General features: G+C 44.5%; 1 protein-coding gene across 5 annotated transcripts; it reads right to left on the bottom strand.

The window, feature by feature from the left end:
- LOC113447087 (solute carrier family 2, facilitated glucose transporter member 11-like) lies at nt 1–14,482 on the bottom strand. 5 transcript variants are annotated; one of them, XR_015739636.1, is made up of 12 exons: nt 14,279–14,482; nt 9,309–9,407; nt 6,807–6,967; nt 5,315–5,439; nt 4,684–4,813; nt 4,402–4,550; nt 3,206–3,393; nt 2,781–2,895; nt 1,792–1,998; nt 1,277–1,352; nt 641–768; nt 1–392 (listed from the first exon to the last, which is right to left on the bottom strand). XR_015739636.1 is itself a non-coding variant. In XM_087913505.1 (12 exons), exons 1-12 carry the CDS (start codon nt 14,300–14,302, stop codon nt 186–188), a joined length of 1,500 nt encoding a protein of 499 aa, XP_087769631.1. In that variant the 5' UTR covers nt 14,303–14,380; the 3' UTR covers nt 1–185. The 5 variants fall into 5 exon arrangements, 3 of the variants coding, with proteins under 3 accessions (XP_087769631.1, XP_087769632.1, XP_087769633.1); XR_015739637.1 differs by having other exon boundaries at nt 1,792–1,893; nt 14,279–14,380; XM_087913505.1 differs by having other exon boundaries at nt 1,792–1,893; nt 2,785–2,895; nt 14,279–14,380.
- Between the last annotated feature and the right edge of the window lie 68 nt (nt 14,483–14,550).

Raw genomic sequence — 14,550 nt, 5'->3', positions numbered from 1 at the left:
TTGACAAAAATACGAGCATCTTTATTTCTTACTGGATCATGTCATCTCAAAACAACCAAGCTTTGTTTGTGCTTTAACATCTTAGGGATGGAGAAGCAGCTCTGGAGGGTCATCTAAAGGGACCTCCAAAAAGCTGCAGGTTGGACCATGCAGGGGCTTCTCTGAGATTTGAGAGTCCAGCTTTGTCACAGTTTGGTACACAATTCAGGATCTTTGGTCAGCTCGGCTTCTAAGACAGGAATTTGTTTCTTCTTAAAATTAAGTTTATCAAATTCTTCTTGGATTTCTAGGATGGATTTTTTCTTTGTCTCAGGCAGGAAGAAGTAAATAATAAATCCTGAAGTGTAAAGGGTCCCCATGAAGATGAGAAAGGAGAACTGACGGAAGTTTTCCTGTGGGTGAAAAAAAAAAGGATTACAATAGCTTCTTAGTGGAACAGAGGCTGATTCTTGTGCAAATTCCCAATAAATATTCCCGTCTGGTTTCCAAATACCAAGTCCTGGGATTCAGCTGGTATTGCCAACTTTGCATCATTCAGCAAGTCAGCTTCAACCAACTTACAAGATGTTGGCAGTTAATTGCGCCAACTTTCCTGCAGATTGGAGGGAGGAATAAATCCCCGTGGACCAGAATCACCTACCATCATTAATGGAAACACCATTCCGATCACAAAGACCCCAACCCAGCTCAGGGTCCCATTAATCGCAAAGGCAGGGGCTCTGGATGACTGATCAAAGATTTCCATCCTGAGAGAGACTGTGGCACCAGCTATGGAGATGAAAAGAGAAGAGAAGTTGGAAGGATTTGGGAATGGTGGCTAAAGAGGGTGCAACCACTCCAGCTCCTGTGAAAGTCATGGCAGGATTCCAGATCATAACACCGGAAACAGACCGTAGGCATTCTCACCTGTGGCCAGAGTTGTACACTTCTGTATACAACAATCCTTATGGCAAGTGCTCAGTAGTACGTGCTGCCTTCTTTTAAGTATTTGCATATCCTGTGAATTTCCCAGTTTCCCATCTTTAGCAACAGTTGGACAAGGTACAGGCAGTTTCAACTTGTGACTGGAAGCTATGGCATATTTCCCAAAGCTGCTTATGACCAGGTTTCAAAGTTGTGGCAACTGCAGCATCCCCACAGTTATTTGCCCGTCTGACTGATGACAGAAAGGCTGCAGCCCTCACCCGTCCCTCACTTTATTCTGCCCCCCTACTTTGAAAGATTTAAACCAAAAGTAACTTTAGGTATCCATATAAATCTCTGTTGAAGAAATTACCTGGGCCCATTCCAAAGGTAAATACAAAACAGAAGATCAAAGACAGGCAACAATAAGGCATCCAGGAGAACCAGGGCTGAAATAAACAAAACTGCGTTTTAGGTCATTAACTTATTACGGTCAAACATGGATGCCAACTAACTCCCTCTGATTCATGAGCCAGAGGTTTAATTTTTATCAAAATCCTAAAAACATCCTGGTTCCTGGCCCCCCATTCTTGGTCTCCCCATCTGCAGAGCCCTTGTCTGGTCAGCAGAATAAATTTTCTCTTCTGATTATGCTCAGCCCTCAGCTTGGCTTTTGCCTTGGGAATCAAATCATCTTCCTCAGCCAAAAGCTTGTTGCTTCCATCTTTTTTGACCACAAAGGTGTGTGTGTATGTGTGTTTGTGTGTGAGAAAGGGAGCGGGGGGAACCTATTAGATCAGGGGAATGTAACCTAGTTCAGTGGCCTCCTCCAGTAGATCACTCAACAGCTGGCACCCCTTGTTTGGATGAGCAGCTCATGAGGCTTACCTGCAGGGAGAGGGCTAAGGTGATACCAGCCAGCATGGTGCCCATCAAAGCGTAGCCTGCCCAGAGTAGCACCTTTCTTCCAAATCGTTCGATGATGAAGCTCTGAAGGATTTGGAGAGAGGAATGAGCACTTGGAAGGTGACCTTGCAGTTTGATCCATGGCTAACATGAGAGCTGAAGGAGCTTCTTGGATGAGAAGCGAAACATCTTCAAAGAAAAACCAGAAAGTCCAGTTGCTTCTTGAAAAAGCATCTTTGGGACGAGCAGGACCCGGAGGACTGAGAATCTCCATAGACACCAAGAGCTTATAAACCAGAGACCGGTTCCTTGTGTGTCCAATCACACTTGGCCAATGAAGAATTCTGTTCTGTTCTCTGCCCCGCCCTGATTTCAGTGATAGATCCCAAGAGGATGCTCTGAGAACAAGGCTATGGAAGCCTGCTCAGGGCCAGCACGGAGGGCAGTGCTGCTCTTGGGAATCTCCTGAGACTTGCCAGCCACCCCATTTGACATATGTTACCTTTCTTCCAAGGGCCAGAAGGAAGTAAGGCTATCCCACACCTTATTTATTTTAATAATTAAACGTTTATTCCACTTTTATCATTTTTGTAAACAACTCAAGTGGATGAACGTACCCAATGCTCTCTCCGTCCTCTATTTGCCCCACCACAACAATCCTATTGTGAGGTGGGTTGGGCTGAGAGCGACTGGCCCAAAGTCACCCAGCCGGCTTTGTTGCCTAAGGCTGGGCTAGAACTCACAGTCTCCTGGTTTCTAGTCCAGGCCCTTAACCTCGAAACGCACCAGCAGGATTGTGCGCTCAATGCCTGATGCTTGCAGAGGGTTCAAGTGGTGGCCACAAAGCCAGCCAGGCAGTCTCTAGCCAGGGCCCTGTCTTGGCTTCTTTCCTTTTTGGAGGAAGGGCTGCCTTCTCTGGGGCAGCCACTACCCTGCTGTAACTCACCCCGCTCCCTTGCAGAGCTACTCACTCACACAGAGGACAGCAGAAAGCAGTTCGCAGAGGCTCACTCCCAGGGCCAAGTAGGGGATTTGCTCAAGGTGGAACCCAGCAGCCTGGAGCACTTCAAAAGTGTAGGAGTAAATCTGAGGAGGAGGAGGAGGAGAAACCAGGGCAGCCATCTGAGGTATAGGAGGAAGATGCTACGACTGCAGAGGAGCAGTCCTGGAAGGGGAGGCTTTCAATGGAAGGAGGGAGCGAGTTCAGAACAGGGCATTAATCAAACCAGCCTTAGGAAGCAAGAGAAGGAAGAGCCAGTCCTGGCTTGGAAACACCGCCCCCCCCCTCCAATCTCTACTTCCACTCCCAAGGGGAAAATAGGTCAGGGAGCAGCGTTTTCCTGCTTCCGTAACTCCAAGTGAAAAAGCCTCCAATGGACTGGGGGCCTCACTCAACTGCCTGGATGCCGCTCAGCTGTGTGGTCACCGCCAGGACAAAGAGCATGTAGAGCTGCCAGCGCAGGGAAGGTTCCTTGACCAGTTCCAGGAGGCCCTTGCTCTGGGCGCTGGTCAGGGCTGCTTGCTCTTTCCGCAAGTCATCCAGCTCTGCCCGATGAGGCTGTTCCCCCCAAAAGGTCTTCATTGCTGGGAAGGAGAAAGAGGGCATGGCAGGGACACTGGGCATCGCTGCCACAGGACACAACTTCGGGTCCAGCGGGCCCATCTCCTCTGGCTCTCTGCCTAGCAGCAGAACCAGCTGGCCCATTTACTGGGGACCCCAGATCCAGTTGGTGGCAAACCAGTAATGGCACAGCTAATACTTCTGTGGACGTAAAGGTAGGGAACTCGTGGAGTTAGCAGGGGGGGCCATGCTAGTAGAGGCACAAAAGGAAAAGTAGAAAAAGGAGAGTGGGCAGAGGACGGTCTGTCTCTAACAGAACAGAAGAGAATCACACGTTGGAAAGGGTCTTGGAGCTCTTCTATTCCAACCCCCTGCACAAGCAGGAGACCCCCACACCCTCCTGGCTGTCCAGTCTTTTCTTAAAAACTCCAGTCATGGAGCATGCACCACTTCCGTCTCTGAGAGACCCACGGTGGAAAAGGACCTTAGAATCACTTTGGTGCAGGCAGGACCCGCTCAGGCAGTTTGGATAGTCATCTTACTTAGCCCTGGTTTGAGAGAGGGGAGGACCCCCTTCCTGTGGCAGTCTGTTCCACTGGCTAGCACACAGTCAGGAAGTTGTTCCCGGTGCCTGCTCTGTATCTTCTTGCACGGGGTTTGAATTTGGTTCTGGCCTCCCCACCTGGAGCACCAGGGAAGAGTCTGCTCCATAGGAAAAACCCTCAGGATTGATCCTAATTATATTGCTGCCCACCTCAACTGGATGACTCAGGGCAGCTCACAACCATGAAAAGAAACATGGAAGGATCCAAACAAGATAGCAATTTAAGAACAATAAAAACTAAAACTATATAAAAACCATATACAGGTGGTCCTCACTTAACAATGGTAATCGGGGTTGACCATTCCAAACTCAGGCCCCTCTTGGTAGCCTCCCTTTGACTTGACCCAATTTCTCATGGTTTTTCTAGCTGCCTTTTCAGAGGCTTTTTAATGTTATTGTTTCTCACGGAAGCATTGTCACCTGTTACCTTTCACACATCCTTCTTCGTCTCCTCGGTGCAAAAGCAAGTGAGGTGGCGACTCGGGGAAGAATGGTAGCGTGAGCAAGGGGACCAAGGCTGTACCCCCGCTGAAGGCCAGCAGCACTGGCCAGAGGGCCTCACTTCCCAAAAGCTCCCTGCGAAAGCAGATAGAAAACCTAGTTTTTTCCAAAGATGGATCAGATCCACCTCTTGTGCCCTCGTGACCACAAACCATTAACGCTGAAAAAGTGTCATGAAACGAGGGCATTGAGGAAAGTGTGACTGTACCTTAGTCCCATAACTTGACCGAGGACTTTTCCCAAACACCAAAACATGGCAGCGGTTGAAGTGGTTAATCCGCGGAGTTTTTTGGGGGAAACCTCCCCAAGGTACTGGGGATGAAGAAGGATACAAACACCTTGAATTGAAGGCAGAAAACAAGTTATTGGGGTCACATGAAACAAAAATAATCTGCTGTGCCATCAAAGCGAAGCAAGAACAGTTTCGCTACAAAGAGACGCACAAAAGGGAACAGTGGAAACTGGCTTGATCTTAGCGGGGTTGGACCTGTGCAGGCTGCATAGGATGGGGGCAAGCTGGGTGGGGCTCCTTGTTCTGTCTGGCGCCCAACCCTCTCCTGACTTCACGGCGGGACTCAGCTTTTCACTTGACTCGGCCAAGGATTGGTTGATGTGGCTTGGCTTGATCAAAACCTTGGTGGCGACAAAAGAGCAAGTTGTACGACAAGGGGCAGCCCACAGCCGGTGCAATAATGCAACGCCCTTGGTGCTCTTCCTCTACCCTTCCAAATTCCTTACAACTCAACCGTTGCATGTTCACATTCTGTGCTCCCTCAGTCCTAATATGTCCTGGCACCTGTTTGGGTCTTGGCCTGCCGTTGGGAGAGGCGGGTGCATACCTGTGCTGATGCCACACAGAAAACGTCCCACCAGAATCAGTTCGACAGACCTGGCCATCTTGCTGAAGCCCAGGAGGAATGCGCTGGCCACCATCAGCACGTTGCTGCCCAAAAAGCATTTCTTCCTGTCCACAAAAAAAGGGAAGCTCCGATGTTTGGAAGAGGATGGGGATTTCTGGCTCGAAGTGAGACCGGCCTGTTCATGGGGGGCCCAGGAGCAACCATCCCTTCCTTCAGACAAAGAAGAGCCAGCCACTTCTCATCCCATTGTCATCAAGCAGGGTGGGGTTTTTTTGGGTGGGTGGGTGGGTGAGAACTAGAAAAATTGGCCAAGGGAACAGCCTGGAGCACCCTGGTTGAGATGGGCCTCCTAAGGCAGACTGGGACCCTGGTTTGAGCTACTGGAGCAGGAAATGTGTCCTCTCTGCAGGTTGTACAATCTCTCAGACAAAAGTAACTCTGGGGGTCAAAATGGCCCCTCTCCTGCCCCAGCACAACATGTGCCTCCCCCAGTTCAGGATGTTGCTTGGACCTCCATGGTGGCGGAAGTGACTCTGAGGGTGGCATGGGAAGGCCTGGAATGGCAGGAATGTCCATTAAGGCCTCCCTGAGAGATGCCTCTCTGGGTCCTTCATTCCACAGAGGAAGCTTCTGGAAGGTTTCTCTTTCCCATCATTGAAATTCAGGTCCTATACTTGAGAAGAAGAGGAGGCCAGCCCTGACCTCCTTCTTCTACGTCTCTGGCTTTGAGATAGAGGAACAGAGCGAGCATATCTTCTCGGTTTCCTCGTAGCTAAATACATCCAGTTTTTGGAACTGTCTTCATAGGAAGACAGGAAAAAAATCCTGTCAGGAAGGTACATTTGTAGGTAACTTGCCTGATTTGGCATTACTGGCTTTCAAAAATGGCCGTACACAACTTCCAAAATATATTCAGCTTCTTGCTAATAACATAAACTCTGATAAACTTCCAGTGATCTTCATCCCTATTGCTTCTATGGCACCAAGCTATGATCCCCCTCTGATTTTAAGTAGAGCACCCGTGGGACTCTCAACCACATATCTTCTCTTTTTTTTCTGTGCCTCCTCCTCCTCCTCCTCCTCCTCCTCCTCCTCCTCCTCCTCCTCCAACAATTAAACAATTAATATAACAATTAAACAACCACATATCTTCTCTTTTTTTTCTGTGCCTCCTCCTCCTCCTCCTCCTCCTCTTCCTCCTCCTCCAACAACAACAATTAAACAATTAATATAACAATTAAACAACCACATATCTTCTCTTTTGTCCTCCTCTCCTCCTCCTCCTCCAATAATTAAACAATTAATATAACAATTAAACAACCAGCCAAGCAACCAATTAGAATTACCATCAGGGCAACTGAAAAGGCCCGGCTCAAAAGTCAAACGGAGGCTGAAAGACTCTCAAGGACACATTATTCTTTAATGCTTTCAAGACCGCCTTCATGGCAGCCAATATTCAACGGGGACCTACTTTCCATATTTGGCAGCCAGGCATCCACTACTCATGGATCCCAGGAGGCCTCCCAAGCCAAAGATAGATACCACCGAAGACCACAATAAAGTGAGCGTTGAAGGACGGACGGAATGGTCAAACCTCTCCAACCACGTCTCATTGATGAACTCTTTGATGTGCTGGAAAAGAGGGATATGGTTAGGCAGAGATAGTTTTCTCACCACCGACGGCAAAAACCAAGTTTGCAAGAAGGGAAGGGCAGGAGACGCCTAAGGAAGACACAGCCCAGGCAGGCAGTGCCTGTAATGATAGCAAGATGGCACCAGCCAGCTGGGCCACCAGGCTCAGTAAAATGAGAACCTGCCAGATTTTGGAAGCAGGCAAATTTCAACGGAAGGCTGATGCAGGCACTCGTCGACCTACAACTGCAATTGAGCTCAATATTTCTGTTGCTAAGCAAGGCAGTTAAGTAAGTTTTGCCCATTTTATCACTTTTTTTTTTGCCACAGTGGTTAAGCGAATCACTGCAGTTGTTGAATGAATCATTTGGTCATTAAGAATACCTGGCTTCCCCTGTTTTGATTTTACTTCTCGGAAGCCAGCCGGAAGGTTACAAATGATGGTTTTGTGACCCAGGGTCAGTGAGTGGTCATAGATACCTGCCAGTTGCTGAATGCATGGTGTTTTTTTTTTTAAATAAAATTTTATTTCAGTTTTCCACATATTAAAAAGATCTTTTTTAGTGAACGGCATGGTTCCAGGAAGGGACCTGGCATTTCCTGCAGGAAAGAACCACACATTTCCATATAAACTCGACCTTAATTTCATACTCATCTTTCACATTCAATTTCATATCCTACCATTACTTTACATATTTTCTACTATTTGTGTCAGATACTTTCCTCCAGCTTATTCTATATATTTTTTTCAATTCCTTTCATAACCTATCTTCTTAAACTTTAAATATCTCTAATCTCTTTATATTCATTATACTTTACGCTTTTATCTATCAAGTTTGCAATTTTATCGCATATTCTCATTTCATCATTCCAAAAATTCCATCTCAAGAACGCATGAATTTTGATCCTGTGACCATGTTGTAAGTGTGAACCTGGGTCATAATAGCGCTGCTGTAATGTCAAACTGTCACTAAACGAATGGATGTAAGTCGAGGACTACCTGTGATCTGGCTGTAGAAGGTCTCTAAAGAGCCTTTGCTGGTGCCTTTCCGTGCACCTGGCATGGCAGGTGAGACAGAGGCTTCTCAAAAGGTTGGGAAGGGCTGCTCCAAGTGCCGGAAGGGACGTGGCATTGCCTGCGGGAAAGAACCACACTTTTCTTGGGAGCTGGGAAATATTTAAAGATGGGAAGGGGGAGCTGCAAAGAACCCCTTAAAGACCTGGGGGGAAACATGGTGGGGATCTTGGGGTGTTCTTGAGGCTGGAACCTGGAGGTAGCTGCCTCCCAATCCCAGCTGTTTGGACCAGAAGAAACCAAAGCTACTCTACCACCAAACTGAAAATCAAACGTAGGGATTGATAGGATGCCTTGCAGCAGGCCAGGTTCCCAATTCTTTTAATTTAATTTTTTAATATAAAACGTGTAAATAGGAAGGTAGGGCTGGATCCTGGGTGCCCACAAAGATGTCCCTTGGTACATTGGCCCTGCAGCTCACCCTGTGGGGGACTCCAGCAGCAGCCAAAATGTCTGGAGTCCCCAGATGTCCTTCTACACAGCCACCGTTTCTGCCACTCCATCCTACAGAGCAGGCGAGGATGCCCCGACAGGCCTCTCCTTTTCTGTCAAAGGTGCTGAACCATAAGGGGCGTCTTTCTTTTGTGCCTTGGAGTGATGAGTTCAAGGCAGGTTCTGCAGAGCTGTGACCAAGACTGAGTAGATCCTCCATGCAGATCCTGCCTGGGAATGGGGGCTGTGGAGGACTGTGGTTGGAATGAGAAAAGTTTGTTAAAACCAATTCATGACACAGAAAGTTGCAACTGCAATGAGTGTAACAAATGACAGGACACTGTTCTTCTAACTTGCTAGATAATAAGTGTCCCGTCATTTGTTACACTCATTGCAGTTGCAACTTTCTGTGTCATGAATTGGTTTAACAAACTTTTATCTAGCAAGTTAGAAGGACACACTAGAAGGATGCTAGCTAAGGCACGTAGATATTTAAACTTTGGTAACCTGTGGCTTATTGTAGTGGTAAAAGACACAGTTCTTTTGATAAGAACGCTTATTAACATAAACATGGAATGTGTGAAGAAGGAGAAGAATCCAATCAAAAGAAACATGTGTCAAGGAACCAACGTGTGACTTTAGGATGTTAACTTCCTTAATCATAACTGTATCAAATTTGGGCTTGTGATTGTTTGCGGTCTTGGCTCCTTCAGCTGCTGCTATCCTTTTGCTGGAGTACTCCGATAAAAGAAGCTGGAAATGCCATTTCTTGTGTCTGGTAGTCTTTGTTCACCTTAGGGCCAGCTAGGACCCATTTTGGGAACAATTGCTTACCACAGATGCATAGGTGATCATAGATCCTTGAAAGCCAATCTGCAGTGAACCTCCGATTCCCAGAATAACCACCATTAAGAGGAGTCTCCGATATTGAATCTGGGAAGAAGAGAAATTACATTCTTTAAAAAAGAAAAACCTGGTTTGTATTCCTCTCCTTTTTATTGCATGCCAAAAACAGGAAGATAAAATGTGGTCATCCAGGTAGCTGCTGGATTGGAGCCAGATGCTGATGTAGAGGCAGGTGAGAGTGCTGACAGGTCTGGTCTGGAAACCTGGTCTGGAATCCTCTGGCGGAAGATGGCAAACAAGCATAGGGCCAGATGGTGAGGCCCACTTGATGGTCTGGAGGTGCTTCTTGATGGCTTCCTGTGAACGACCAGGGAAGTGTGGGAGCAGAAATGTATAAAGTACTTTCTTAAGCATCTGAGTCTTCCAGAGATGGTCAGAATGCTGATGCAAGGCTTCATCCTCCTCCCAGTACCACTTCAGGCGCTTGGTAGGAAGAGCGGCTACATGTTTGATGTTGACTTTGACAGATTGACAGTGTCGTTGATACGTGCTCAGGCCCCGCTTGGTGGGAAACTGGCGGCCACAACAGGAGCATGTGAACACGGTACTTGGTGAATCGGTTTGGGGAGATGTGGCACTAGTGCTTCCATCTATACTGCTGGGGTCCTGAAGTCCGGAGGACCCTTTTTCCTTAAATGTTCTGTAACCAGAAGTAAACCCCCTGCTAGGTGGTTGGCCCGACAGGGGGGTGGCCTGGGTCTTAGCTCGGGCACAGGGGGCATATAGCCCACCTGCACCTTCTCTGGCAGTCACCATGAGGAGGCACCCAGACCAACCATGAACAAGATTCATAGTTACACATTGAGAACAAGACTGGAAGACCCTCCTCAGGCCAATGACTCTGTCAGCACTCACTGCTCCCTTCCTGCTGAGATTCAAACCTGTGGGGCCTCCCAAGGTAGAGGAGAAGGAAACTCCTCTCAGGAGTAACTCCCCATCAGTAAGCACTCCTAATCTGGAACCTTACTGATCTGGAACCTCCAAAAAGAGCTTTCCCAACCGCGGAGGGGGCCATGACGGAAGGTCCTGAGATCAGAGCTCCACTGCCATCATTCTGGCTTCCCAGAAGAAGACTTGGTCCTCTGAGAAGGGAGTGGACGCTTTGAAGAGGTGAAGGGCTATTTTACATCCTGCAGTAGTACAAGGCACCCATTTTGTTGTATAAACCCAGCCAGAGCAAATTGGGGGAAATGGAAGTTTTGAAGGACAAAGTCCGAATCTTGATGCTGGGAGGCACTTTGAAGATCATCTAGCTCGGGGCTCCCCAAACTTCATCAATTGCTTTATAAAGTTTCAGAGTGTTCATCATTCCGAACCAAGTATTCATTTTTAAAAACAATTTAATAAGTACTACTTTAACTAATAGCAACTAAGACGATTAAAACCCTGGAAACAAAAATACACGAAGAATGGTTGCAGGAATTGGGTAGGGCTAGTCTAGAGAAAAGAAGAAGTAAGGGGTTACAGGATAACAGTATTCCAGTATCTGCAGGACTGCCACAAAGAAGGGCCAAAGCACCAGAAGGCAAGACAAAGAAACAATGGAACAAAGAAACAACGGATTCAACCTGGAACCAAGGAGAAACTTTCTAACAGTGAGGACAATTAACTAGTGGAATGGCTTGCCTTCAAGCTGTGGGTGCTTCATCACTGGAGGTTATTAAGAAAAGATTGGAGGGAGCTTGCGTCGCAGCAGTACGACATGCAATCTTTAAGCTCTAAGATCGCTGCTGATATCTCCATTGCAGGATGGTCCCAACGGACCTAAACCGTCCCATAGAGACGGTGACAGAGGAGGGCACATCCTGTCAATCCCAGGGACATCGCAAAGTCCCTAGTAGATCCAGGAGAAGCCCTTTTTTCCCCCGCGGTGGAGAGGCAGCCATTAAAGCTGCTGAAGCTGGGACAGCTCCGGAACGGAAGAAAGCTGGAAAGAGAGTGTGTCAGTTTGGTGAGATAATTTTCTACTTATTTTTTTCTGGAGAGAACACCCTAAAAGACTAAAAATTAAATTTAAAAGCGAAGATAAAAGTGCTCAAGCGGCGAGATTAAGCACAAATTAAACCTGAAGGATTTTTTTTTCTTTTTATTGGAACTTTGGATTTTGTTAAAACTTTTTAACTTTTAAACTGGACTGGTCTTTCCTTTTTAATTTTTATTTTTTCCCTTCAAAATAACTCTTTGGAAAAGTTTTTTATTCTCTTGCTTTTTCTTTTTAATAATTTTAGATACACTGGAATACTATGAGGCACATCCTGAAAAACAAATGGCTCTGATGTTTATAGATGCACAAAAAGCCTTTGATAATGTGAATTGGCGTTTTATGCTGTTACAATTGGACCAAATGGGTTTTGGTAAAAAATTTACTCAAACCATCAAAACGATATATCATAAACAAACTGCAAAGGTTATGACAAATGGAGAGTTAACAGACTTTATAGATATAAGAAAAGGGACCAGACAAGGCTGTCCACTGTCGCCTCTGTTGTTTGTGTTAACACTGGAAGTGCTGAATAGGAACATCAGAGAAGAAAAAGAAATAAAAGGAATGGAAATTAAAAAAGAAGAGTATAAATTACAAGCTTTTGCAGATGACCTGGTATTTATATTAGAGGATCAATTGGAGTCTGCACCTAAACTGATAGAAAAGATAGAAGAGTATGGGAAAGTAGCAGGTTTGAAAATAAATAAAGATTTTAGCAAAGAACATGTTAGTAAGACAAAAGAAAGAATTGGAGGAAATTTTGGGGATCCAGGTCACAAACAAGGTAAAGTATTTAGGGATACATATAACACCAAGATGTAGCACACTTAAGGAGGACAATTATCTCAAACTTAACAGATTGCAACAGATTTGATAAAATGGGAAAATTTTCAATTATCACTGATTGGGAGAATATCTACAATTAAGATTAATGTATTGCCCAGAATCTTATACTTATTCCAGACAATTCCAATAAGATTAGGGAAAGAATTTTTTGAAGATTTAAACAAAATAGTGCTAAAATACATTTGGCAGGGGAAGAAAGTGAGAATAAAACTTAAATTGTTACAAGATGCAAGAATAGGAGGAGGATTTGCTTTGCCCAATTGGGAATTATACTACCGGCGACAAGTCTGATGTGGGTAAAGGAGTGGATAACATTAAGGAATACTAGACTTTTGAATTTAGAAGGACATGACTTGCTGTTAGAGTGGCATGCCTTCCTCTGGTATAAGGGAACTAAAACGCAGGGGTATTTTAGAAGACATTATATTCAAGAAGCATTGTTTCTAAACTGGGAGAAGATAAAAAAGCAATATTATTTAAAAATTCCACTATGGTTATCTACTATTGAAGCTTTTTCCTATCCAATAATATATAAAAAGGAACAAACAGTTAGGTATGGAGAGATATTGAATGAAAAAGGCGAACTTAAATCTATGCAAGAGTTGGAAGAACAAGGTGTAAAAATGAATTGGTTTTCATATTTGCAAATACAATCTAGATTTGATAAAGATGTTAAAACAGAAAGGTATCTATGACAAGTTGACTGATTTAGATAAAATTTTGACAGGTACTGATGAAAAAGTAATCAAAAAATTTTATGGACATTTGCTAGAGTTTAAATTAGAGGAAGAACAAGTAAAAGAAACAATGATTGCATGGGGGAAAATTTTTGGATATGGGATTGACTTAGATAAATGGCAAAAATTGTGGTCTCAAAATTATAAAATGACAATTGCATATAAAGAAAATTTGTACGAGATGTTTTACAGGTGGCACTTACCCCCGACGAGAATTGCCAGGATGTTCAAGGATAAATCAGATAAATGTTAGAAACGTCATCAGATACCTGGTTCCTATTACCACATGTCGTGGACATGCTCGGTTGCAAAAAGATATTGGACTATAATCCACACACAGTTGGAAAAAATGACAAAACAACACATAGACTTTAAACCTGAGATATTTTTGTTGGGGATTATACCAGAAATATATTGTAAAGAATTGAAATATTTGATTGTAAATGTTTTAACAGCGGCTAGAATTGTATTTGCTAAGAACTGAAAAAATGAAAAAATACCTATGCAGGAGGAAATTATTAAGAAAATCATGGACTGTGCTGAAATGAGTAAATTGACATTTGAAATTAGAGAACAAGAGGATAAACAATTTTATGTGATATGGGATTTATTTTATCAATGGTTAGATAAAAAGACATGGTAAAGAAATGGACTAGTAAGCCTTACAATAAAAGTTAATAGATTGATATAGAATACAATATAAAATATATAACCTTTGGATGAATGTATAAGATTAAATCATAATGAAAATTAGAATATCTCATATAAAATGATGGAAAAATAGTCAAATGAATGTTGAATAATTGATATTATATAAGCACAAGCTAGATCGATAAGGTGAGAATTTATATAACTTGTGAGTAATGGTAAAAAAAAGGATAGCACAAAAGATTGTAACCAACTGACACACTGTATGTATATATAAGAACGATGGTTTTATGTTTTTATGTTTTGTGTAAAAAATAAAAACTTTTGTTTTTTTAAAAAAAGAAAAGATTGGACAGCCATTTTTGGAATAGTATAGGGTCTGGTTTTTGAATTTTACTACTACTATTACTACTACTACTATTACTACTACCAATGACCCCTGTCACAAGTCCCATCAACCCATGGGGTCAATATTAACCACTTGGAGGATTTAGCCCAATTTCATGCCTGGGCGGAATCCCTCAAAACCGGCATGCTGAGTTTTGCAGGGGTGGAAGGTCAGGGAAGATGCCCATGTAGCATTTGCTCCAGGGGGCTCTGGGTGACCCGGAAGTAGCTGCTGCTGTGCCTTTAGCATCCCCTTGGGATGGGACGCCAGGAAGCCTTGTCTGGCTTGTACTCACCACATCCCAGAAGATCAGTGCCATCTCTGCTTGGAGCTCTTCTGGATCTTGTCTCTAACAGAAGGCAGTCCTGGACTTTGGGCTCTTGATTTCATTTCTTGGTGTAATCCCAAATTGCCCGGTTAATCATTCACTGTAAGGATTTCAAGAACAACGGATGAAATGGTGCATCTGCCTGCTGGGTTTAGGCTGTCCGTAGACTCCGTGACGAAGCATGATGGGAAGAAGAGAGATCTCTTCTGCAGTCACGGCCTGCAGCGGCTGTTGGATCT

This window comes from Pseudonaja textilis, chromosome 15, assembly GCF_049901715.1.
Source record: "Pseudonaja textilis isolate UNSWEBS1 chromosome 15, rPseTex1.2, whole genome shotgun sequence".
Lineage (NCBI taxonomy): Eukaryota > Metazoa > Chordata > Lepidosauria > Squamata > Elapidae > Pseudonaja > Pseudonaja textilis.
This window is presented reverse-complemented; position numbering and strand designations above follow the sequence as displayed.